At 52.6% G+C, this 23,477-nt stretch overlaps 1 protein-coding gene across 1 annotated transcript in view; it reads left to right on the forward strand.

Annotated features, from left to right (window-relative positions):
• Positions 1-17,271, forward strand: part of PTPRE (protein tyrosine phosphatase receptor type E) — a 50,288-nt gene extending 33,017 nt beyond the window's left edge. Inside the window, exons 10-20 of the mRNA XM_082674116.1 lie at positions 914-1,033; positions 2,286-2,449; positions 5,993-6,128; positions 6,404-6,553; positions 6,878-6,971; positions 7,953-8,029; positions 9,216-9,350; positions 12,420-12,545; positions 13,421-13,587; positions 14,978-15,113; positions 16,964-17,271. Of these exons, the coding sequence (XP_082530242.1) occupies positions 914-1,033; positions 2,286-2,449; positions 5,993-6,128; positions 6,404-6,553; positions 6,878-6,971; positions 7,953-8,029; positions 9,216-9,350; positions 12,420-12,545; positions 13,421-13,587; positions 14,978-15,113; positions 16,964-17,038 (1,380 nt within the window). The 3' untranslated portion in view covers positions 17,039-17,271. The remainder of the gene's footprint in view (positions 1-913; positions 1,034-2,285; positions 2,450-5,992; positions 6,129-6,403; positions 6,554-6,877; positions 6,972-7,952; positions 8,030-9,215; positions 9,351-12,419; positions 12,546-13,420; positions 13,588-14,977; positions 15,114-16,963) is intronic.
• The last annotated feature ends 6,206 nt before the right edge of the window (positions 17,272-23,477 follow it).

Below are 23,477 nucleotides of genomic sequence, written 5' to 3' on the forward strand. Positions count from 1 at the left end.
TCAGGGCTTGGTTTCTCCTCGGGGTCCCTTCCGAGTCACCCGGGCCCAGGCCGTGAAGGGGATGTTGTCTGGTGGGTGTCATCACACAAGCTCTGGGCACTGGTGAATGCCAGCTGACTCTTGTTTTATAAGATTATTAGTGACTCGACAGCTGTGGCCTGTGGGCAGTTTCCAGGGTAAACGGCTTGCTGACCCCAGGGCCTCTCCCGTGGCTGTGGAGCCGGTGTCTCTCCCTTAGGCAGGCCTCATGCCTTCAGGTCCTCCTTGTAGGAGGACAACCTGGGATCAGGGGCCGGAGGCCCCATCCCCACCCTCTCCTGTGGCCCTTTGGTAGTTCGGGGGGAGGGAAGGCAAAGGAAGGGCCTCTCCGTGACCGCGCGTCTGCTCCGCAAATTCCCACATCGGGCTCCTCCCGGCTGGAGAAAAATTAGGAATGTTCAGCTGACCACAGGCTCGTGACTCTCCCACAGAGGATGGGTGGGATGCAAATTTAGTTCGTCCTTAGTGCTGGGCAGGAAAAACGACCCGCTGAGTGCGACAGGTAGTGTTTGGGGAGCACGTGGTCCTCCAGGGCTTAGGGCGGCCCCTCCCAGGTGAGGCCACTTCTGCTCTGGTCCCCGGCTCTGCAGGGAGCAACTCAGCCAGACGGTTCGGTCGACGTGTGGGGTTAGCGAGTGGATGAGTGAATGAGACATGAACTGGAAATGGTCCGATCCTGGTCTCAGCCCTGCCATTCATCAGCTGTGTGGCCTCAGTTTCCCCATTGATAAGATGGAAACACACTTCCCCAGCTGAGGACTGTTTCACGGGAAGCTGGTGTGTGTGAGGCCTTGTGGCCATGGCCAAGGAGGGGGCGACGAGGTGCTCAAAAGTCCCCACAGACCTATTGTTTCTGTTCAATTGTTCCACGCAGGAGAAGTGCTATCAGTACTGGCCGGACCAGGGCTGCTGGACCTACGGAAGCATCCGGGTGTGTGTGGAGGATTGCGTGGTCCTGGTGGATTATACCATCCGGAAGTTCTGCATTCAGTCCGTAAGCACGTTACATCCTGGACTTTTCTGGAGAAGCAGGGTAGGGAGTAAATACCCGTCTACGTTTATAATAGGAAGCGCTTTGCCCGCGGCTCTCACGAGTGGAGGATGAGGCTGGAGGAAGCGCTGGGCGGGGATGTGGGACGGTCGTTAGTGGGCCCAGGCGGTGAGTCTGCAGGGCAGATGGCAGACAGGTGCACGTGGGCCTTGAGTCATTACCGGATGTTCCTGGCTCCCAGGGACCTTTCTGGATGGAGGAAGTCGAGTCAGTGGGGGGGGGCCATGGGGGTCCCCACTCAGTGACACAGTGTCATTTCACACGCTGGAATGGTGAGGTGAGGTTTTTTTAGCAGTTTCAAAATTATATCTGAAACACCTCATTAGTTTTCCCACTGATTTCCTGCTAATCCTTCCTTCCCAGAAAGGATTTAAGGCAGTCTTCAATAGGTACCTGTAATCAAGGCAGATGAAGTAGAGGTTTAAGAGATTAAAAAAACCCAGAAAAGACAGAAGGTCGTGTCATCAAGAATCGAAGGTAGAGTGAGGGGTGTAGTCAGATTACAAAAATAAGAGTCTGAGATTCTGAGAAACCACAGCAAAAAGGGAAAGAGGATGAGCCTCATCGTTCTTACTGTCCCCGGCCTGCTTGCCTCCCCAAAACACACACACACACACACACACACACACACACACACACGCACGCAACTTCCCAGTACACCTTATGGCTTTGGGCAGAGAACCAAACCTGGGTTCTGGGTAATAAAATCTGAGAGAGGCTTTGAGGCGTGGGGTGGAGGGGTCTCCCGAGGGTAGACCAACCACATCTTTTCCCCGAAAATTAAGATGCTTATGAGAGTGAAAGCTTCTGCTGTTGGTAGTTACACAGGCATAAAAGCTAAGCCCCCTGGGATGCAGCCACCCTGCTTCCCAGCGGGGTCCATGAGCCCTGGGGCCATCTGTAGGGATGTATCTGGCTGTCTGGGGCCTGGCCTGGCCTGGTCCTGGGACAGGTGACCGTGGGTCCTGCTCTGCTGCCCCTGCTGCCACGGTGCTGTGTCCAGAGCCGGCAGTAAGAATCAGGGTCTCTCACTCTGGGGCGTCCAGCCTTCACTGATGGGCCCCTCCCTGCACCCGTACCCATGGCTGCCCACGCCTGGATGGCAGAGGGGGACCCCAAGCGAGCATTCTCAGAGCGTGATGCTGGGGAGGCGCAGGGGCCGCCCACCTGCTCACACCTCCGTGCATCCCCGCAGCAGCTCCCCGACGGCTGCAAAGCCCCTCGGCTCGTCTGCCAGCTGCACTTCACCAGCTGGCCCGACTTCGGAGTGCCCTTCACCCCCATCGGGATGCTCAAGTTCCTGAAGAAAGTGAGGACACTCAACCCCACGCACGCCGGGCCCGTCGTGGTCCACTGCAGGTACGTGCGGGGCGGGGCCACGGGGCGGGCCCTCCGGGGAGGACTCAGGCCCTCCGGGGAGGACTCAGGCCCTCCTGGGAAAATCACCAGGGGACGGAGAGCCGGGTGGGCAGAGGGGCAGCAGGGGCGATGTGAAGGCACCTCCCAGATACCGGGTGCAGCTCAGAGAATCCCTCAGGGCAAGAGCTGGAGGGATAGTCCCCATCCGGGGCGGCGGAGCCCTTTCCTCAGTGCCACCGGGGGAGAAAGCCTGATGTTGGGACCACACAGAGCCGAGAGGCCCAGGTTGGTGGTGGGGGTGGAACTCTGCCATTCACCCCCCGGGGACCCTCAGGTCACCTCCAGGAACAGAGTTGGAAACCGCGCTTCTATAGGGGGTCCACCTGACCTCTCTCAGCAGAGGTCTCCGCGTCTGTGACGGGGAGGACAGCCTCGGAGGGGCTGCGGTTACAGCCGCAGCAACTAAGGTGATGGAAGAGCAGGTTATGAAGTGATTGCTTCTCCCAGAGCATGTTCCCCTCTCCCTCTGCATACCGGGACGTCCTCTGGTTGTTCTCACGCTGAGCTCTTATTTGCTCTGAGCTCCCCAAGCCATAGCGTCAGGGCTCAAATCCACCCCCTCTGTAGCTCATGACTAAATGCAGTTCGGCTTCGAACACGAAAATCACGGTCATGAGAAGGCCTTGGACTTCTGGGGGGCCGGCTGGCGTGTGCATGTGTTGTTTTTTAAGACAAAGGCACAAAGATGAGAACGTTCCCCAGCCATGCTTCTCATTCTTTGGTGGATGCACGGTCAGAACCCGAAGGTGCTGGCCAGATCTTTTCTCTGCCCCAGCCCAGGGGCTTCTGCTGTGCCCCTCATTGCCTAGGCTGGGAGGTTTGGGGGTCACTGGGGCGGGGGGGGAGCGCCTGGCGTCCTGGCCGGGGATGGAATCCTGGATCTGCACCTGGGAGCTGAGCAACTACACATCAGGTGAGGTGACACCTGTAAGAGTCCCGTTACCTGGCCCTGCACGCTCCTCCCAGCAGCTGCACTGGAGGGAGTGGGACATGGTCGAGCCCCGCTTGGCCCCCTCGAGGCGGCAGCCCCTGTTCTCAGACACCCTGGAAGCCAGGGTCTGCATGCCATTTCTGCTGAACACCCGTGTGGCAGGTTTGGAGCACCTGTGTCACTAGGTTCAGGTGCCTTTTGCCCCTGGCAGGGTTGTGATGCTCAGAACGGCCCTGTCTTTAACAGCTGGAAACCAGTGTCCAGTCAGCGTGACACCCAGTGAGCAGGGCCCTTCCTCCTCAAGCCTGGACAGCCGGGCCACAGGCCTGGGTTCCTGCACGGGGATTTCTGAGAAACCCCGCAGAGATGCGGGCCCGCGTAGCCGAATCAGTGGGGTCGACGCCGGCAGCTTGTCATCGGGTGGAGAGTTTGAAGGGCCCTTCGCTGGAGCAGCGGCTGGCAGGGAGCTATGTGCTCAGTTCCCGTCAGCTGCAGGAGGCCCCCGGCTGTGCTCTGGAGGGCAGGGGATGAAGAAGCAGCCTCTGTGGCATCAGGGGCGGCTGCGGGCAGCTGTTCAGTGCTGTTCTCTTCTGATGCCTCTCGATCCACTGTGCGTGTGAAAACGCAGTATGCGGCCCTCCCCTGCTCCCCTCTCCCTCACCACAGGTGCCCCCAGCAGGTGCATTTGCCCTTCATCTTGGTTTCCATCCTTGGTTCCCCTGTGGCTGTGAATCTCAGCCTTTGCCATTGAACACAGAAGTAGTCTCTCGGGGTAATGCTTTATTTCCGTGCCGCCAGTGCAGGTCCTGGCCCTCCCTGCTGCTCTGTGCTCTGCTCTGCCCCCGCGTTTTTGTGTGCATGGAAGGGAAGCCCTTCTCTCGGGGTCTGCTTCCCTGCAGAGCTGAGTTCCCCTGCAGGCAGTTGGGTGGTCTGGGTGCTGCCTGCAGGGCGTCACGTGGTGACAGCAGTTCCCACCAGGAGTTCAGGCCAGCCAGAGCCCCCCCAGAACAGGGAAGAGGCTCCCGTGGGCTGGCAGCCTCCGGTCTCGGCGGGAGCGGACCAGACCTCCTCATTCCTCCACGTTCATCTTCTCACGGGGTCTCCTGGGGCTCCAGTATGTGTATCGCCTGGGGGTGGGAGGTTTCTCGATTTCCTTCTCTCTCCCACACTCACCCTCAACGTCTCCCCCTTAATCCCTTAAAAAGAACCCACTGCCTGCCTGCGGTCCCTGTACAAACAGCAGGGAGGGTCTCTAGCTAGGGCTGTGAGCTCTGCACCAGCATCCAGGGCCCAGGAGGGAAAGAGCGCCGGGCCCGGGGCCTTTCCTCTTGGAACCGTCGCTTTCCCCGCTCCCAGGTGCTCCCCTGCCCTCTGCCCCGCGTGCACCTGGGCCTCCAGTCCTCTATTTCCTGGTCCTTACCGCTGACCTGTTGGGTGGGGCGCCTTTAACTGGTCCTGCACCTGATGATTTTCTCTTACTTTGCGTTTGTGAAGAACCAAGGCTCCCGAAGGGGCCTCTCCTGTCTCGCCCGCTTCCCCTCCCCTCGATGTGATGAGCGGGGAGTCCTTCCAAGGGCGAGGGGCTTCACTGTCTGTCCTAGCACCATTCTGGAGACTAATGGTCTGGAAAGAGCGGTACCACCCTCCCCCCAAAAAGAGGAACAGGCTGGGGGACTTCATTCATTAAGTTGTGAGCCTTTTCGTTTAAAAGGTCACTGGGGCTGCAGGGGCCAGAGGGGGAAAGCCCCGTTCGGCCAACTAACCCGACAGATGCCTGGGCCGCCACGTGCAGTTCTGGTCGACGCCGCACATATGAGTCTGGGCCATTGGGGTTTATTCGTCCAGCGGATGTTGGCTGAGTCCGTTTGTGTGCCCCCTGAGCCCTGGGTGTTGGGGAGACACATATGGACGGCCTGCACTGGCTGGTGGGCGTCTAGATGAGACAGGTGGGGTGGTGGTGGGGAAGATGTCCAGAGACTGCTGCGGGGACAGCGCTGGGTGGGAAGGAAACCCGAACGCAGGAATGGAATCGGGCAACTTCCTGAGGCGGGAGACCTCTCCGTGGAGCCCCTAAGGACCAGCTGGCCCCAGCCAGCCCGGAGGTGAGGGCTGGGATCCCAGACAGAGCCCCCATTTGCATGACCTTGGCTCCAGGGCCAGCAGACCTGGCCTGGGGTTCTCCACTCTTATGAAGAGCCTGGAAAAACCATATCAAGCATGACAATTAAAAATCCAGTTACACAAGTGAGAAGGAGAAGATGACATTTGGTAATAGAGGAAAAATTACCTGTACAACTCACCCGAGGCTTAGGACACAATTTCCAGGCAGAGGGAGAGATTTGACGTCTTTTCACTAAGACTGTGGTGCCCTCTGGTGGCCTCGCGTGGATTTGCTCCTTATTAACCGAGGAAAGTTTGCGTTCAGGGATGCAGTGGAAGTCTCTGTGGAGGGCGGGGTGTCCTCCGGTCCAGACTGCAGGCGTGTTCCGAGGCCCCGTCGTTCATTTCGGGGAAATGTGACTCACGACTTGGCGTCTTTCTTTCTCCCCAAGCGCGGGCGTGGGCCGGACGGGCACCTTCATAGTGATCGATGCCATGATGGACATGATACACGCCGAGCAGAAGGTGGACGTCTTTGATTTCGTGTCCAGAATCCGCAATCAGCGGCCTCAGATGGTTCAGACGGACGTGAGTAATACCCTCCTCGGGCCCAGCTGCCCGTCCTGGTGTGAGCTTCGCACAGCAAACCCAGACGCCCCAGGATGTGTGCCCTCTCCCCAAGATGGTGCGCGCAGAGTGGTGCCCGGCAGGGAGAACGTCCTCAGTGACGCCCGCTCTCACGCTGCCAAGGCCATAGATGCTCGCTATAAATGGCCATTAATCTGACTCTGCCCCAAACCCCCGTCCCTTTACACAAAGAGAAGAGAAGGGCCCCCTTGGAGCCCACCTGCGCCTCCCCGCAGATGCAGTACACGTTCATCTACCAAGCCTTACTGGAGTACTACCTCTACGGGGACACCGAGCTGGACGTGTCCTCCCTGGAGAAGCACCTGCAGACGCTGCACGGTGCCGCCACCCGCTTCGACCAGGCCGGGCTGGAGGAGGAGTTCCGGGTAGGTGCCGACTTAAGGGCCACCTCTTACACGAAGCTGCTTTCAGTTGCTTCCCCCCCTGATTGACCCCAGAAAACGCGGGGGAGCCGTCCTGCCCGTGACTTCCGAGGGAAGAGTACTGGGGACTTTCAGAGCTTAGCAACCACCTGTGCAGTGGGCGTGTCGTGCATACACTTTTATTTCCCAAGACTCGGGAAGTGTCTGGAGAAGCAGACAGCTGTTTCCATTGAGCAGGTGCCGTTGACGGTAGAGCTGTTAGAAGGCTGAGGGGTCTCTCGGGAATGTCCGGGTTTTCACTGCACGGCTGTGTCCTCTTGGCCGCAGAAGCTGACAAATGTCCGGATCATGAAGGAGAACATGAGGACAGGCAACCTGCCGGCCAACATGAAGAAGGCCAGGGTCATCCAGATCATCCCGTGTAAGGCAGCCCGGGCCGCGGAGGGGAAGCCCTTGAGGCAGGCGTGATCGGGCTGGTACCCTCTGGCTTCAGTTGCTAAGAAGTCATTGCCCACCCACCCCTGTAAACCAGGGGTCAAGGGCAGGATGCCCTCTGGGAGCTCTGTCAAGTGTGGGGAAGGCACGAGTGACCCAGACAGTCCTGTGGGTGTCAGGCGAGCAGCTTGTGACCTGGACTTGGAGGCAGGAGGGGAGGACTTCCTGGAAGCGGTGAGATTCTGGCCTGACTCTGCCTCCTGCTTCTGCATGTCATCCAGTTCTACCCCGAGCCTGGGCAGAGGCATGAAGCCCCCCGTACGCAGAGCAGGGGTCCTGGCCCAGGATGTGTAGCAGGACCAAACTCAGCTGAGACCTTCCAGGAAGGGGCCTGGGGACGGGCGAACCATGGGCAGGGTGGCATCGGGCACTGGGCTGCCCGGGGTCTGGGGGCCTGCGGGAGCATCAGAGGAACCTGGGGGGAAGGGGAGGGCACCCACCTTGAGGGGAAGAGGACGCCTCATCCAGACGTCCCCTCCACCTCCCCGCCCGGGCTCAAGCGCGGGCAGGAGCGGGTCTCACGTGGACCTGCCCAGGCAGGCAGTGTGTGGGCTGAGAAAGTCCGGTCTTTGCGGCTGTGATGTCCCGGGCCGGCTACCCCGGGCTGCCTGCCTGGCCACACTCCTTTTACTCTTTAAATTTACTTTAATGCTTACGTTTTGGTAGGAATTACCTCAATTATGACAAATGAGAACGATAAGTGGATTACTTTAGAACTTCCCTGGTAAAACACAGCTTCCTGGGCCACTTGAATTATCCTATTTTAGAAAGTAAACCTTCCTTTGAGTTGACTTTTTTTTAGTGATTTTATCCATAAGTTTTATGTCTCGGAAGCTCCTAGCAGTATGTTCAAGTTTGCAAGGCAGGATGGGGTTGGTTCTGACCCAGGGGACACACTGCTTTGCAGATGACTTCAACCGCGTCATCCTTTCCATGAAAAGGGGCCAGGAGTACACGGATTACATCAACGCGTCCTTTATAGACGTAAGTGCAGCGGCCCGGCCCTGCTTGTGTGCCTGGAGAGGACGCATGCTCTCTTCATCTGTAATCACAGAGACTCTTGATCAACTTGCTTTCACAATCAGAAAGGATGGACACGCCCACAGAAATCGAAACCATTTCATTAGCAGACACTTGCTTAAAGAAAATGAATAAGGAACTTTGGAAATAGAGGATGTAGGTGTGCTGCTAAATAATTTGCTATTTTTCCATTCTGCTTTTCTTTTTAAATTTATTTATTTATTTTTGGCTGTGTTGGGTCTTCATTGCTGCACGCGGGCGTTCTCTAGTTGCGGTGAGCGGGGGCTACTCTTCATTGCGGTGCGCGGGCTTCTCATTGCAGTGGCTTCTCTTGTTGCGGAGCATGGGCTCTAGGTGCATGGGCTTCAGTAGTTGTGGCTCGCGGGCTTGGTATTTGTGGCTCGCGGGCTCTAGAGCGCAGGCTCGGTAGTTGTGGCTCACAGGCTTAGTTGCTCCGCGGCATGTGGGATCTTCCCGGCCCAGGGCTCGAACCCGTGTCCCCTGCATTGGCAGGCAGATTCTTAACCACTGCGCTACCAGGGAAGCCCTCCATTCTGCTTTTAATACATAGTGACTTCCCTTTTCCCTCTCTGTTGCACACCACCTGCTATCCATGCTTGCACGCGCTTTCTCTCGCATGTGCTGTGCGTGGACAGCACGATTGTGTTCAGGCCCAGTCTTAGGCTGCTTCGTGCATAGCAGAGTTAGCTGATGAATGGGCAGGAGAGAGCACAGCAGCCAAGTCCGTGCAAGGGTTTTTGTTTGCAGATGAGAATGCTGTGCCAGGGGTCACTTGGGCCCGAGGGGAGGACCTGGGACTTGAACCCACTTCCTCTAACTCCATGCCCAGGCTCGCTGCCCCACTGCGATGCTAACTTAGCTGTGACACATCCAGACATGTTAGAATCAAAGCCAGCCCAAGCAAGGGGTTCATGATACCCATTCAGAGGTGACCTGGGGCTGAAGGGGGGCTGTCTAGCTTGGGCATCTCGACCTGTTTTCTGAGCGTGTGCCAGCTGGATTGGCTCAGGCCCTGGAAGTCTGGAGAATACTGTCCCTCATCCGGCCCTGGGCTGTCCTATACTCACATGTCCCACGGTGGAAATGGGTTGGAAGGAAGTCGGACTTTAACCTCTGCTCCCATTTGAAGGGCTACCGGCAGAAGGACTACTTCATCGCCACCCAGGGGCCCCTGGCGCACACAGTGGAGGACTTCTGGAGGATGGTCTGGGAGCGGGAGTGCCATACGATCGTGATGCTGACCGAGGTCCAGGAGAGAGAGCAGGTCAGGGCGCCGCCCAGCCCACCTGTGGGGCCGTTAACACACACCAGGTGCAGCCCACCTGATGTGACTACCTGTCCCTTGTGAATGTCTCACCCGCTGTCGTCTGTGAGGCCAGGCCACAACCACTGAGGAGGGGGAGAGGCTGGAAATGGAAAAGGTTTTTTTTCATCACCACGCCCACCACAAGTTAATCGTAACTACCCACTGGCTTTATTCTTAGCCTACATTTTATGTAACCTGGCTTGAAATTCTGCCATCTTGTGTTTGCCACAAATACAAATTTGGTCACAACCTGTTGAAGAAAAAGACATTTATTCACTTTTTTTTTGAACAGAAAGACATAGGTATTGATATATGTACCTAATTAGTATAGTTCTGGTAAAACTGAATGAGTTAAACATTTCTTTTCTCCCAAAGATCCATGCATGGCCTTCTTGTTTTGTGTTTTTTGTTTTTTGGGTTTTTTTTTCGGTATGCGGGCCTCTCACTGTTGCGGCCTCTCCCGTTGCGGAGCACAGGCTCCGAACACGCAGGCTCAGCGGCCATGGCTCACGGGCCCAACCGCTCCACGGCATGTGGGATCTTCCTGGACCGGGGCACGAACCCACGTCCCCCGCATCGGCAGGCGGACTCTCAACCACTGCGCCACCAGGGTAGCCCTGGCCTTCTTGTTTTTATTTAATAACGTAATAAACAGTCACAAACCCACCATCCAGCTGAAAAACCAAACTTTTGCCAATAATGTACATTTTTCCAGATTCTCCCAAGAGGTAACCACTGTCCTGAATTTGTGTTTTTTGATTTCTTTGCTTTTTAAAACCAGTTTGGTTGGGATATAATTCACATACCATACAATTCATCTTTCTAAAGGAAAAGTGGTTTCTAGTATATTCAGAGTTGTGCAGCATCACTAATTCCAGATCATTTTCATCACCCCAAAAAGAAACCCCATACCCACAAAAAAATCACTTACCCACTTCCTCCCTGTAGTCCCTGCAGCGACAAATCTACTTTCTGACTCCATGGATTTGCGTCTTCTGGACATTTCGTATAAGTGGAATCATACACGTCTTCTGTGATTGAGCTCTTCCACTTAGCGTAAATGTCGTCAGGGTTCATCCGTGAATCAGTTCCCCGCTCTTTTTTACTTTTTATTGTATAAATATACCACATTTTGTTTATTCATTCATTAGTTGATGGATATTTGCGTTGTTTTCACTTGGGCTATTATGAATAATGTTTTGAACGTTCATGGACAGGTTTTTACATGAATGTTAACTTTTAATTTCTCTTAGGTAGATACCTAGGGGCAGAATTGCTGGGCCATATCATGACTATATTGCAAACTCATATCACTTAACATTTGGAGGAACTGCCAGACTGCTTTCCGAGCAGCTGCCCCGTGTTGCATTCCCACCAACAATGCACAAGGGTTCCATTTTCTCGCCATCCTCATCAACACTTATCATTATCTTTTCAATTAAAGCCACCCTAGGAGATGTATTCTTAGCTTTTTTAAAAAATCTTTTGATATCACGTGTGTGTATTCCTAAAGAAACAACTGTTTAGTTTTGTCTGCTTTTGAACTTTATTCAAAAGTTGACTTGGGGGCTTCCCTGTTGGCGCAGTGGTTGAGAGTCCGCCTGCCTATGCAGGGGACACGGGTTCGTGCCCCGGTCCGGGAAGATCCCACATGCCACGGAGCGGCTGGGCCCGTGAGCCATGGCCGCTGAGCCTGCGCGTCTGGAGCCTGTGCTCCGCAACGGGAGAGGCCACAACGGTGAGAGGCCTGCGTACCGCAAAAAAAAAAAAGAAAGTTGAGTTGTTTTTTCCACTCAGAATTATGCATTTGATATTCTCCTATGTTGCTGCCTATAACTATGGCTCATTCATCATTATTTCCTTATACTCCACAACACAAACTGTACATCCTGCATCCATGGACTTTGCCCCTTCTCCTGTCATGGGCATTTGGGTTGACTCCATTCTGTTGTTTTACAAACAGTGCTGCGGGTACTTTCTTGTACGTGTCTCATGGTGCACAAGGAATAGTAGGTTCCAAAGAGACAAAATGCTGCACTGGAGAGTGTGTGTGAAAGTTTGAATTTGCAAGACATTTCCTGATGGCTTTCCAAAGTGGTTGTGGTTTCCTAAGTGGTCAGTGGGGAATATCATTCATCGACATCCCTAGGGTTGTCTGATGTCCTCATTCTTGTTAATTAAATAGGTATAAACATCATCTCTTCGTGTCCTTGGTTTGCACCTCTCTGATCCCTGTGAGGTCAGGAATCACTATGCATATTTATAGAGGACATGTTTCGTCTTGTGCAAAGTGCCTGTTCGTGCCTTTCACTCATTTTTTTAGTGGGTGGTTTGCCCTTTTCTTATTGATTTATAGGATTTCTTTACGTATTCTTGGTACTGATCCCTTGTTGGTTTTACGTATTGCAAATATCTCATCCCAGCTGATGGTCTGTCTTTTCTCTTGATATTTTTGGGTGATGCAGAGTTAATTTGATTATAATCTGATGTTGCAATCTGCTGTATCATGGTTGGTTTGCTCTTTGGGGCTCTTGTTTGTTAAATCTGTCCCCCAAAATGAAAAGGTATTTTCTTCTTCTAAGGCTTTCACAGTTTTGTTTTTGACGTTGAGTCTGACCCTGTCTTGGTTTGTTTTTATCAAGGTTCAAGGCTACCATATATGGTAGGGCAAGTTCTACGCTGCCCAACTCCAGGAGGGGCTGGGGCATTCGTATCAGCCCAGGTAGGGTGTGAGTCAGGGATCCAGTTCCCTTTTCCCATACGGAGAACTGATTTCCCAGCTCCATTTACTGACTAGTCTCTCCTCTGTGTCATGTCACTTCTGTTCTGTATCAAAGTTGCGAATACACGCATGTCTGTTTCTGGACTCTGCTCTGTTCCCTCGGTCAACAGGCACTGGTAGCATTCACATTCGTGTTCATATGTTATTTTCTTGGTCAGACGAAATACGTTAAATGCTTTGAGAGCAATTCTGCACCAGATCGTCAAAACTGCTAGCAGCAAATTCTTTTTATGTTATCCCCCAAGGATAAATGCTGCCAGTATTGGCCAACAGAGGGCTCAGTGACTCATGGAGAAATAACGATCGAAATAAAGAGCGATACCCTTTCTGAAGCCATCAGTATACGAGACTTCCTGGTCACTTTCAATCAGGTATTGTTGCCCAAGCCCTTTAAGCTCTTGTGGACATCACTCGGGGTCTGCTTGTCATTGTGCCAGAGTGTCCTGCTGCTTCAGGCTTTTCCGGAGCCCCAAGTTAGATTAGTATCGACGGCCAGTGAGGACAGTATGAAGCTGTGTTATCAAGTGGCCGATCTCCCGTAAGATTTGACCTCGTGGTCCCCTGCCTCCTTGCTGGAGCACGGGGATGGTGGGGCAAAGAGGCCAATTCTGAGAGGCGTCCCACCGCCACCCGCTCCCCAGGAGCAAAGACCGTGGCCGAGAGCAGGAAGAATGAGTGGATGAATCCACAGAGGCGTCTCTGGGGCTCTCTGCCATCCCCCCTCCCCACCGGGTCTCGGGCACTGCTCCCTGGCAAGAATGGGGACGCTGTGTGTCAACTGTGGGTAAGATGACCCACCTATGGGATTTGATTCTGAGCTCAAGGCGGTCAGAACAGTGAAACCCAGCTTTGCCCAGAGACTTGTTCTCCTCCACGCGGGTCGCAGAACGACCCAGGGCCGCTTGACTCAGAAACTCCTCGTCTCCAGCCTTGAAGGGACGTGCAGGGTCCTGGCCTCTTAAAAAAAGGGATGATTCCTGTTAGCTCCAGCAAAACTGCCGAGGATCCGTAGAGGGGTCTGGGGGGCCCTGGGGACTCAGGGGCACATCCTCTGAGTGTCCTGTCCCCACCCAGAAGGAGGCACTGCTGGCCTTCTGCTTTAGGGTGGCCACGGCCTACAAACACCCTGACAGGGAGGCCAGCCACATGGGAACTCTGCTGGCTGCCAGACACCGTGGCCCGAGTCCCCGGGAGGGCAGGGGAGCCTGCGGTGGGGCAGCACTGAGGCGCCCTTCCCACCCGGCAGCCCCTGGCCCGCCAGGAGGAGCAGACCCGGGTCGTGCGACAGTTCCACTTCCACGGCTGGCCGGAGATCGGGATCCCCGCCGAGGGCAAAGGCATGATCGACCTCATTGCGGCCGTGCAGAAGCAGCAGCAGCAGACGGGCGATCACCCCATCACCGTGCACTGCAGGTGAGCGGCCCCTGGGGGCCCGGGCAGCCCTGCGGGTGGGGCGGACACAGACCCCACGCCCAGTTCACTGCTCCCAGTAGCATCATTTGCCTGGACGGTATCCTTGCCCTTCCCTTACGCACGTCACATAACGCAAATGCATAGGTGTCATCTTACCATAACACGCAGAAGCATTTGGGCAGAAGGAGTCAGGAAATGCCTCAAACACACACTTCTTTGTGCTTTTTAAGTTGTCGAAAAAAAAAAAAAATTGCCAAGCACCGCTCCGGCAAACCCTGAACTTGAGTCGTCTTCGTTTTGAAAGGCCATCTGACTCTGGCTGGTGCGCCCACCCAGCACAGCAGGAGGCTCTTCTGAGCTTCTCACGGATGTCCAGGCCGGGGTCCATAACGGAGGGCCCACCGCTCCACGCCCTCCGTCTCAGCCCGGCTCCCGAGTTAGGCCCAAGGGCAGAGGGACACACTAGGGGGACCCCTGGACACAGCTGGGCGCCCCCAGCAAAGACTTTGAACGACGGCATCACGAGGGTAGAGGGTGAACCGGCTGAACCTAGACACCTGCCAGCTCACCTTTTTGCTGGGCCAGGCCCGCCTGCTGGCAGGGGCCTTGACCACCCCTGCAAAGCTCTTCCTCGCGTTTGGGGAGTTTGATCTCGGGGCTGCTGATTTGCCTCCAAGGCTGCACTTCTGTTCCTTTGTCTGCACGTGTGGTTCCCACATTTTTGTGACTGCCATTGGCACTGACCCACTTCGCCTTGTAGCTAATAACACCCAGCGTGGAGGGTTTGGGCCTCTTTCCTTGTCTGGGACCCGCCTGGCGCACTTCCGGCCTGGCCAGCAGGGAGAGCACACGCCTCGGTTTCCAGTCCCTGGTGCCTTTGTAGATGTCCTTTTGAGTTCCTTTTTGTTCCCCCTCTGCAAACCCAGACTGAGCTTAACACGTGTTGGGCACCAGGGATGCAAAGGTGAAGGAGACCCACAAGGTCATCCCACCTGTGGGAAGGCAGACGCAGGGAGAGCAACCGTAGAGTCAGCCCACATGTGGGATTCCAGGGCCCAGAGGGCAGCCGTGCATCCCCAGAGGGCTCCCTGGAAGAGGCCAGCCAAGCCCGCCTCCATTAGGTCTGGTCTACACGAGGAAGAAGGGAAATGGTTCCACCAGCTTAAAAACTTGTAACCGGTCCTGATTCAACTCATGTTGTAATTAGGCAAGTGTTTTAGGAATTTTATGTTTGCTGACTCTTAGTCCAAAGCTAAGCTACCTATAAATGATCATTAAAAATCCAAGCTCCAGTCATTCCAGTACTGACGTGTAGGGCTTGGCGGAGGCTGTGGGATTCTCGTGCCCGTGGGTGCGTCTGAGTATCTCATCCAGCACGTTTTCTCTGCAGTGCTGGAGCTGGGCGCACAGGGACTTTCATAGCACTCAGCAACATTCTGGAACGGGTCAAAGCTGAGGGACTTTTAGACGTATTCCAAGCTGTGAAGAGCTTACGACTTCAGAGGCCACATATGGTGCAAACCCTGGTAAGAAACCGTTTCCAGAGGGATCGAGAATGGTCTCATGTTGAATCTGATGTAGCTTCACTGAAGGAGTTCAAGTCCACGGGGAAGGAGGGAGGTAAAGTTTCCAAGAAAAAGAGCTAAAGGTTCCAGTCAGCTCACAGTAAAGCTCTACAGACCCCCTTCTTCCCTTGCGTCTGGCTGGGGTCTGTCCCCCGGGCAGGACACGTGAGGAGGGGCACACACATGACTTCAGATGGTAAGACCCCTTGGACAGAGGCACAGATGATAGCAACCGTTATGTCAGAGTGAACTGTTCCTCCAGATTCCAATGTGCATTTAAATATGTACCACGTTCAAAAATAGCACTGACGTTTCCAGTCCTGATTCTTGTAATCGATCTTCCACTGTTCGTGTGGACTCTGTTCCTTGGCTGGATCTCACTCAGCCTCCAGACACTGCCCAGGGGCCTTACTTAAGGAGTCCGTGCGATGCACAGTTCCTTCTCACGTTCTCTTTCATTTCGTGGTGAAAACACACACTTGCTGGTTTTCGGAAGCGATGCCTCTTCACCAAATTTGGTGATTGTTCTGCAACGGCAAGGTCAGTTTCAAAGGCTGTTATAACCCGTCGTTTTCCCCAAGGCTTCTTCTTTTAGCACTTGCCCTCCCGGCCCGGCCCACTCATTCTCTGTGCTAACTGGGTCCTGACTCAGGCATTTTCCTTCCCTTTCCCGTCCGGGGGCTGGATGATCGGGTGGGAATCTTAGTAGCTGGAAGGGAGGACCCCCACCGTCCATTCTTGGCTCTCCTGACAACCTCCCTGCAACCTCAGGACAGCAGTTTTCTGCCTCATCTTTTCTTCCCCTGGAAAGCCCAGCTCCTTCCCGTGATGGCTGGACTGAGACTCCAGAACGGCCAGACAGGCTAATGTTTGGCCTCTTCCAACCCAAAAGCCTGTAGATTTTTGTTCCATGGGAATTTAGAGAAGAGGCTGAACCCAAGGTGTTGGGAAAGAAGAGGGAGGGGGATGAGGAACGCCCTTGGTCCCCCTGCTTCCCCAGCTCCCATGTTCACTGGGCCAGCAAATGACCAGGGTCTGCAAGGAACCAGACCCTTTTAGGGTAGCTGTTGTTAGTTGAACCTGCCTGCCTACCATTGTGCACGCATGGTTTTCCGAGGCACACGGTAGGCTCACTAAGAAAGCCCTGCGGTGGCCATTTTCCCCAGCTCTTTCATTTCCTCTTTTGAGTGCCCGTTAGGGGCCGTGTCACACAACCCGCTTTCTGGTCCCCTGTTAACCCGCCATCTGGCTCTAGTCTCACCCCCTCAAAGAGCCACTGGGGGGTCTGGAGTCAGATGATGTCCAAGTGTTCCAGTAAGTTAACAGCCTTATACATATGCAACACAGTTTTCTTTTAAATTCTAGTAAAATTGATATAAAGCAATGCCCTTTTATAGTGTAAATTTAGGCTTAAAAATAATCTATATTTCTGTCTTATTTAACTTCTGTGGATTATTTTCATTACACTCTGAAGTTTGATGTTAAGTGTGCTCATTTTTTTTCAGTTCAAAAGTGGTTATTTTTAAGTTTAAATATGAAAACTAAAGATCTCTCACTCAGACTGTCCAAAATACACTATGCTAAAGTTGAAACTGAACATTGACATTTTCTATGTAGAAAAACAGCTTTATTTGGAAATGTTCATGTGCCTAGAAACTAAATTATATAACAGAAGCTGATACGCAGTAGGATATACAGTATTTCAGTAACTGGTCAGACTTTTTTATGTCTTCTCTTTAAAGTTTCTCCTAATTAAATTAGGCAAATTTTTTTTCATATTATTTTAATGTGTTCTTGTTTTTCTTTTTCAGGAACAGTATGAATTCTGCTACAAAGTGGTACAAGATTTTATTGATATATTTTCTGATTATGCTAATTTCAAATGAAAATTCCTGCCTTAAAATATTTTTTAATTTAATGGTCAGTATATTTTGTAAAAATCATGTTAATTTATTTCATAGTTGACATTAATATCCTCCTAATTTCTTTGTATATATTTTGTTATGCTTAAAGGCCACCTGCTGTAAAGTTATTAAATCTTAAATACCCCTTTTAAAAACTGGAATAATGTATTAAGGTCAAATAATATTCCATAAAATATATATTTCTGCTAATATCAGTAAAAATATTTTAATTTTTCATTAGATTCATATCATTTCATTTCACACAGTCAGCACCTCTAAATGTTAAAAATCTTAATATGACAAGTGTGTTTATTTATGCAAGATACTAACCACAACTTCCTTAGAAAACAGTCGAGGACTCAGAAATCGGTGGAAAATACATTTTCCTGACACTGATTTTACAGCCCTGAGCAGTGGCAGGATTTTTTTGTTTTTTTGTTTTTTTTTTGCGGTACGCGGGCCTCTCACTGCCGCGGCCCCTCCCGCCACGGAGCACAGGCTCCGGCCGCTCCGCGTCATGTGGGATCTTCCCGGACCAAGGCACGAACGCGTGTCCCCTGCATCGGCAGGCGGACTCTCAACCACTGCGCCACCAGGGAAGCCCCCCAGTGGCAGTTTTGTGAAAGCAAACTGTTTGTGAAGATACAGTGTAAATAGGGAATTCTGTAGTCCTCAGTCTCAACCCACGTGGTTCATCTTTACATTTTAAAGATCAAAGAAGACTTTACAACCTGAGTCCAAGTCTAAAACACACTGGAGTAGTCAGTGACTATATAGTAATACTTAAAAATGCATTTATTCAAGGCTGTGTCGTGCCATCTTGGCCAGATGAGAAAGATGTAAAGGCCAGTGGTCCAGTTCGCACGGGCCTTGGGTCCGGCAAAACCAGTTATCAGAGTTTCAGTCCCACGGCGCTGGGCGCTGCTTGCTGTCCGTCTGTCTGAGAATCACACCCACTGCACTTCTCACTCCCCCCTGCCTCCCGGCCCCCGCCATTCTGCCCTGCTTGTCGTGAGCTGTGCCTCAAGGCATGACAAAAAACCACTTCCATTCCAAAAGGTCAGATAGAGCATCTGACACGCATGGAAGCAAGGGGCTCCCGCCTGGTAGAAACAGTTGGGCAGCCACAAGCAATTATGCTTTAAACTTTCTGAGAAGCATTTTGGTATTTAAAAATCTCTTGTAAATGCTAAGACTGTTTGTAAGAAAAGAAATCTTAAAATCTAGATTTATACAGTTTTTTTTAAAGTCCCACTCCTCGATATTTAATAAAAGAAAAAGAGAAATCCTTAATCTAAAGGCTAATTTATTTTTGAATGGTTACTAGTGAGACCTCTGACACTGGATAATAATGATCTCACTGCCAGACAGGATTGGCTTATGGGGCAAAAAAAAGAGAAGGGATGAATGTAAAAAGGTTTGATTTAATGGCAGTGATCTGTCTGTGGCTGTTAGGTACCTAGCCGATGAGCACAATATAAAAAAAAGACATCTGAAAACATTTAACATGTGCATTTTTGGGTACACTTTTTGCTTTTTAAAAGAGATGTGAATGTGAAGGCCTTTATTTGATATTTCCACTGGTAACTGATTGCACAAAGGTAACCCAGGGTAAGTTACGTCCTAATAACAAGCCCGCCGGTAATCAAGCTTCTGCCACTCCTCCGAGCACCACCCAAGGGTCAGATGAGGTGCCCAGCTGGACGGACAAAAGCACAACTTTGTGAACGCTGCCATGGCCACCAGCCTGCAGCCCTGAGCTCCACACACAGCTGAATGCGTCCCTCACCCTTCTGGGTACAATGATTATGCATTTGGGTCGAAGAGAAAATGGAGGGAGCTTTGCGAGATGCACCTGGTGGCCCTGTTTGTTTTCATTGTTAAAGTCCCAAGCCCGAAGCCCTTCTTGACTAAAGGGGAGGAGAGAAAACTGAGCACCAAAGCCTAGAAACAGAGCCGGTGTTTGTGGTGAAGGCGACATATAGGGGTCGAGACGCCTGGATTGGGGTCCAAATTTAGGAGCCTTTAGTGAGAATCCTTCAGGCCCTTCAATGGTCTTACTGGCATCTCTTGTCTTGAGATTAAGGTAGACCTTCTCGGGGAAGCGCCCCGTTTGTGTGTTCTTCTGCCCCCTTGTGCATCCCCCTTGTCTGCTGCGGTTCCGCCCTCATGGTTCTGAGAACAGAGCGGAAGCCACTGTCCCTGGGTTGCAGGACCCCCTCCGCCTTTGGGGCAGTTCTTGCCTCCCAGTAGCTGCAGCCTCCTAGCCTCGGCCCCGGTCCCGGTTCAGACAGCCTTGGTGGGCGCTCCGGGACTCCTGTCCTCTCTGTCTCGCTGGGATAGTTTGACTCTTCCTCCCCTTCGGTGAGAGAAAGTCCATTGTACATAACAAAACGGCGCCAGGCTGGTAAAGTCATTTTTCTTTGCCAGTTTTCTCCGTTGCATGCGGCTACATTCAAACGCCAAATAGCGATTAGAAGACGACCATTCTGATCTCCTTGCTTTTATCAGTCACTGTGTGACTCACTTTACTGTTTCTCTCCATGTGCTCTACGAATGAAGAATGCATACCAGTGTTTTAAAAGGTATTTTTATGTGTTTTTTAAAACTTTTTAAAACGAGCCTGACACCTCTGTTTCAGCATTTGGAGTCACGCCCATGTTATTTTTTAAAATGTGTGATTACTGATACTTCTGTTGTGTTTGTGTTAATTTATGTGCAATCTTGATAATATATGTATGTATTCCGGTTTCATTTTTTCTTTTATTCCATTTATCACTTGATCTTGCACTGATTATGATGCCAGTGAATGCTGCTGAATTCTGTGTATATGCAAATTGCAACATCCAAAACATTCTGATGCGAGGATAAATCTTTACTTTGACTCCAGCCTGCGTCTCTTTCTTCACTGAAATCTCCTTATCTCGTTCCTCTGCCTTAAATCCTTTTAGACAAGACATTCATTAGGAGGGAAGCATTGATTTACGCAGACAATTTTAGGACTTGTAAAATTTAGCTCAGACATGGTAGAGAAACAGTCCCCCGGGCAGGAGTGGGCATGATGGCCAGTGGGCCAGCCTTCAGAAGTCCTGAGGGAGTGTGGGTCACTAGTCACAAGCGGCCCTGCAGAGGCCCACGTCCCTCCTCCGGTCCAAACAGGGCTCCGAGCCCTGAGCAGTGGTTTCCCAGCATCTACGAGGAAGGTGACCACATGCTCAAAGTCCACAGCCAGATGGGGTCAGAGAGCCCTTCTAATGTCGCTTCTCCTCCTAAAACCTAAACACCTGTTAGGCCTCCCTTTACACACCTTGTGTCTCTGGTGATCCCAGCTCTCTTTTTCAGCTTCCCCGCCCTTCCCCAGCTCACACGCCAGCTTCCTCTTTTAGATATTCTGGGCCTAATGTGGAAATCTAAACATCTGCTTTTTATTCTTGGTTGTATTTATTTAATAAATTTTATAAGCCTTGTTATATTTGTTACAGATGTGATTAATTAGGATGAGGGCCTAGGAGTCGGGTGGGCCATTAGGGTGGGTCCATTCTACTCCAGTGTGAGGGCGCCTTTTTGAGAAGAGGGAACTTGGACCCAGAGACACACGCACAGGGAGAAGAACATGTGAAAAGAAGGCAGGCGTTGGAGTGATGCTTCCGCAAACTAGGAAGCCCGGAGGCTGCCGGGGACCAGGGAGTGGCTTCTCTTTCACAGCCTCGGAAGGAAGCAACCCTGACTTGGCCTTCGTGCCTGCAGGACTGGAGACAATAGGATTGGGTTGTTTGAACCACCTGGTTTGTGGCACTTTGTTAGGACGGCCTTAGCAGACCAACACCCTGCCCCCGCTCTGACCCCTACATCCAAGGTTTCTGTTGTTGGATGTCCCCGAAAGAAGGCCTGAATCAAGCCCGTGGGCGCAGGTAGCTAATGGGGAGGAGACCCCAGCACGTGCGAGTGAGGGAACAGGGCGGGAGGGGCAGCACAAAGAACCCCCACCCCCTGGGACTCGACTCTGCAGTGATGCCCGAGGGCCTCCCCGAATCGCCCTCCCGAAGGACGGGACCCTGGAGCCTTGCCCCGCCACTACCCCCGGCCCAAGTTGGAGGTTTTCTCCAGCGGTGCCAGCCCCTGGTCTCAAAGGACGGTGTCACCCTGGCGACACAGGGAGATGCGTTTGTTGTACAAGTTCAAAGCAAACAGAAAGAGTGTGCACGAACTTGGCCTTTCACTCGGTTCCTCCTCTCCACCTCAGTGCATTGGTAACTTTGGGGTACATCCTTCCAGACGGCTATCCACAGACTTAAACCTGTACAGTTACATAAACACACGGCCTCTTGCTTGTTTGTTTATAAAAACAACAGAGCCGGACTCCCGGTATATCGTCAAGTCCAGGATGAGAGAATTGCCAAACCCACTTTGCTTCGCTGAGAAAGCAAACACTGCCAATTATTTCTTGCAAGACACCGTCAGTTTTGAGATGCATCCTGATGTCGAGAGGTTAATGTGTAAAAACCTGGTATCTTAGAACGACAAAATGCACTACCTGCGGCCAGTTGTGTAAATTGCCCCTTTGTCCCGCCTTAGGGTCGGGCCATGTCAGCACATACACAGCTTCCGCATCCTGTCTAAAGGCTGCTTGGCATTCCTGGCATAGAGCTACTCTGATGGACGTAAAACGTGGAGACTAACCCTTTGTTATTCATGTTATAAATATTTCCCTTCGATGCTTTATAAAAGACTGTCCTTGATGGCTTTCTAACGTCCCTTGTCCAGGAAGCTTCGGGACTTACCAGCCTGTCGACAGGGTTGCTGGGTGTGGGGGTGATTCCGCCTGGCAGCAGGGCCCTCTGTGGCCCTTGCATGGCGGCACCCAATAAACGCATCAAACCAAACATTCATGCCTGTGGAATCACCGTGTAGACGCCAGGAGGGGCTTCATGTGAACAAGTCCTGGGCACTTTTTGTTCCTCTGTGAAGAGCAATGTTGATGACATCCATGTGTCAGCGTGGCGCTCTGTAGCAGGAGAGGGGAGACTGCAGCCCTGTCCAGGAGACGGCCCGAGGCCTGGGGGTCTGCACGGCACCAGAATCAGGGTCCCTCGGGCTGTGGCTGGAGCATCGCATCTGTATCTGGAAAGATGATCCCACCAGCTCTTCTAGAGGAATCGTCTAGAAAGCCCAGCAGATGGGCAGATCCCAGCCACAGTGTCTTAACGCCGTTTTCAGTTCAGTAGCTGGACGTGACTATGGAGTTGACATTTACGATGTACTTTCCACGACAACCCGGACACCTCCACCCAGCACGCCCGTCTGCCGGGGCCTGAATTCCTCCATCTTGACTGTGTTTAGGACTCAGGATGGCCCTTCCTTCCTGCCTCAGCCCCTCCAGATAGTAATGAACTTGACACCTGGACACCCAAAAGCCTTTCTCTGCCCCTGACAGACTTCTTCCTGGGAACAAACCGACCCACCACGGGCTCCCACCCCCTGACTTGCCCGCAAGTTCACTCCCAGGATCTACTCACGTTAGGACGGCCAACCTCAGGGCAACATGCATCTTCGTTTACTGACTCTGCGGCCCTGACCAAATCCCTGTCCTTGGACTCCCCACTTCTGTCCAGACGAATAGGACAGAGCCAGGGTTGTGGGAGTCCCCTTCCCCGAATACAAGGGCCGTTCCTGCAGGACCAAAGTGGGCCTGCTGGCCAGGAGGGAAAGCAACTGTCCGGCCACGTCAGAGCTGGGGAAATGCACACAGGCCAGAGGGCCCACGCCGACCCACCCGTCTGCCACTCACTGTCTGGCTTTGGTTTGGTTTTCTTTCCCTTCCCTCCCTTTAATAAAAAAATACCATGGGCTTTAAGATCATTTCATCCCAGACACCTCCTGCACAGGGTCACCAAGGTATCGAGACTTGTCCATCCATGGTCTGCCCTCCTGGATGGACAAAGCTTTGTCCTAGAGGGGGGCGTCTAGTTTTCACTGCACTACGTCCCACGAGGATGCACACCAAGACCCCAGGATACAAAACGGGGGACTCACCCAGCCTGGGAAATGGGGATGGCGTTGAACGAGGCTTCTCTGAGGGAGTCTCACTGGAGCTGAGCTCGGGGCTGAAGGGGACCATCTTGTGAAGCAGGAGGTGGGGAAAGTCCGAGGCAGAGAAGAGAGCAGGGCGTGTGCGTGTGAGTGTGAGTGTGTGTGTGTGCGTGTGTGAGTGTGTGTGTGTGAGTGTGCGTGTGTGTGTGAGTGTGTGTGTGTTCATCTGCATGTGTATGTGCGTATAAACGCATGAATGTGTATGCATGTATATACGTGTGTAGGAAGGGGTGTGGACCCATGTATGTTTATGTATATGCATGTGTATATGTGTGCAGGTCTATGTGTGTGGGGGGGGGTGGAGGGGTTTAACTAAGAAAGACAAAAGTTG

The sequence above is a fragment of the Grampus griseus genome (assembly GCF_964374135.1).
Source record: "Grampus griseus genome assembly, chromosome: 16".
NCBI classification, from domain to species: domain Eukaryota; kingdom Metazoa; phylum Chordata; class Mammalia; order Artiodactyla; family Delphinidae; genus Grampus; species Grampus griseus.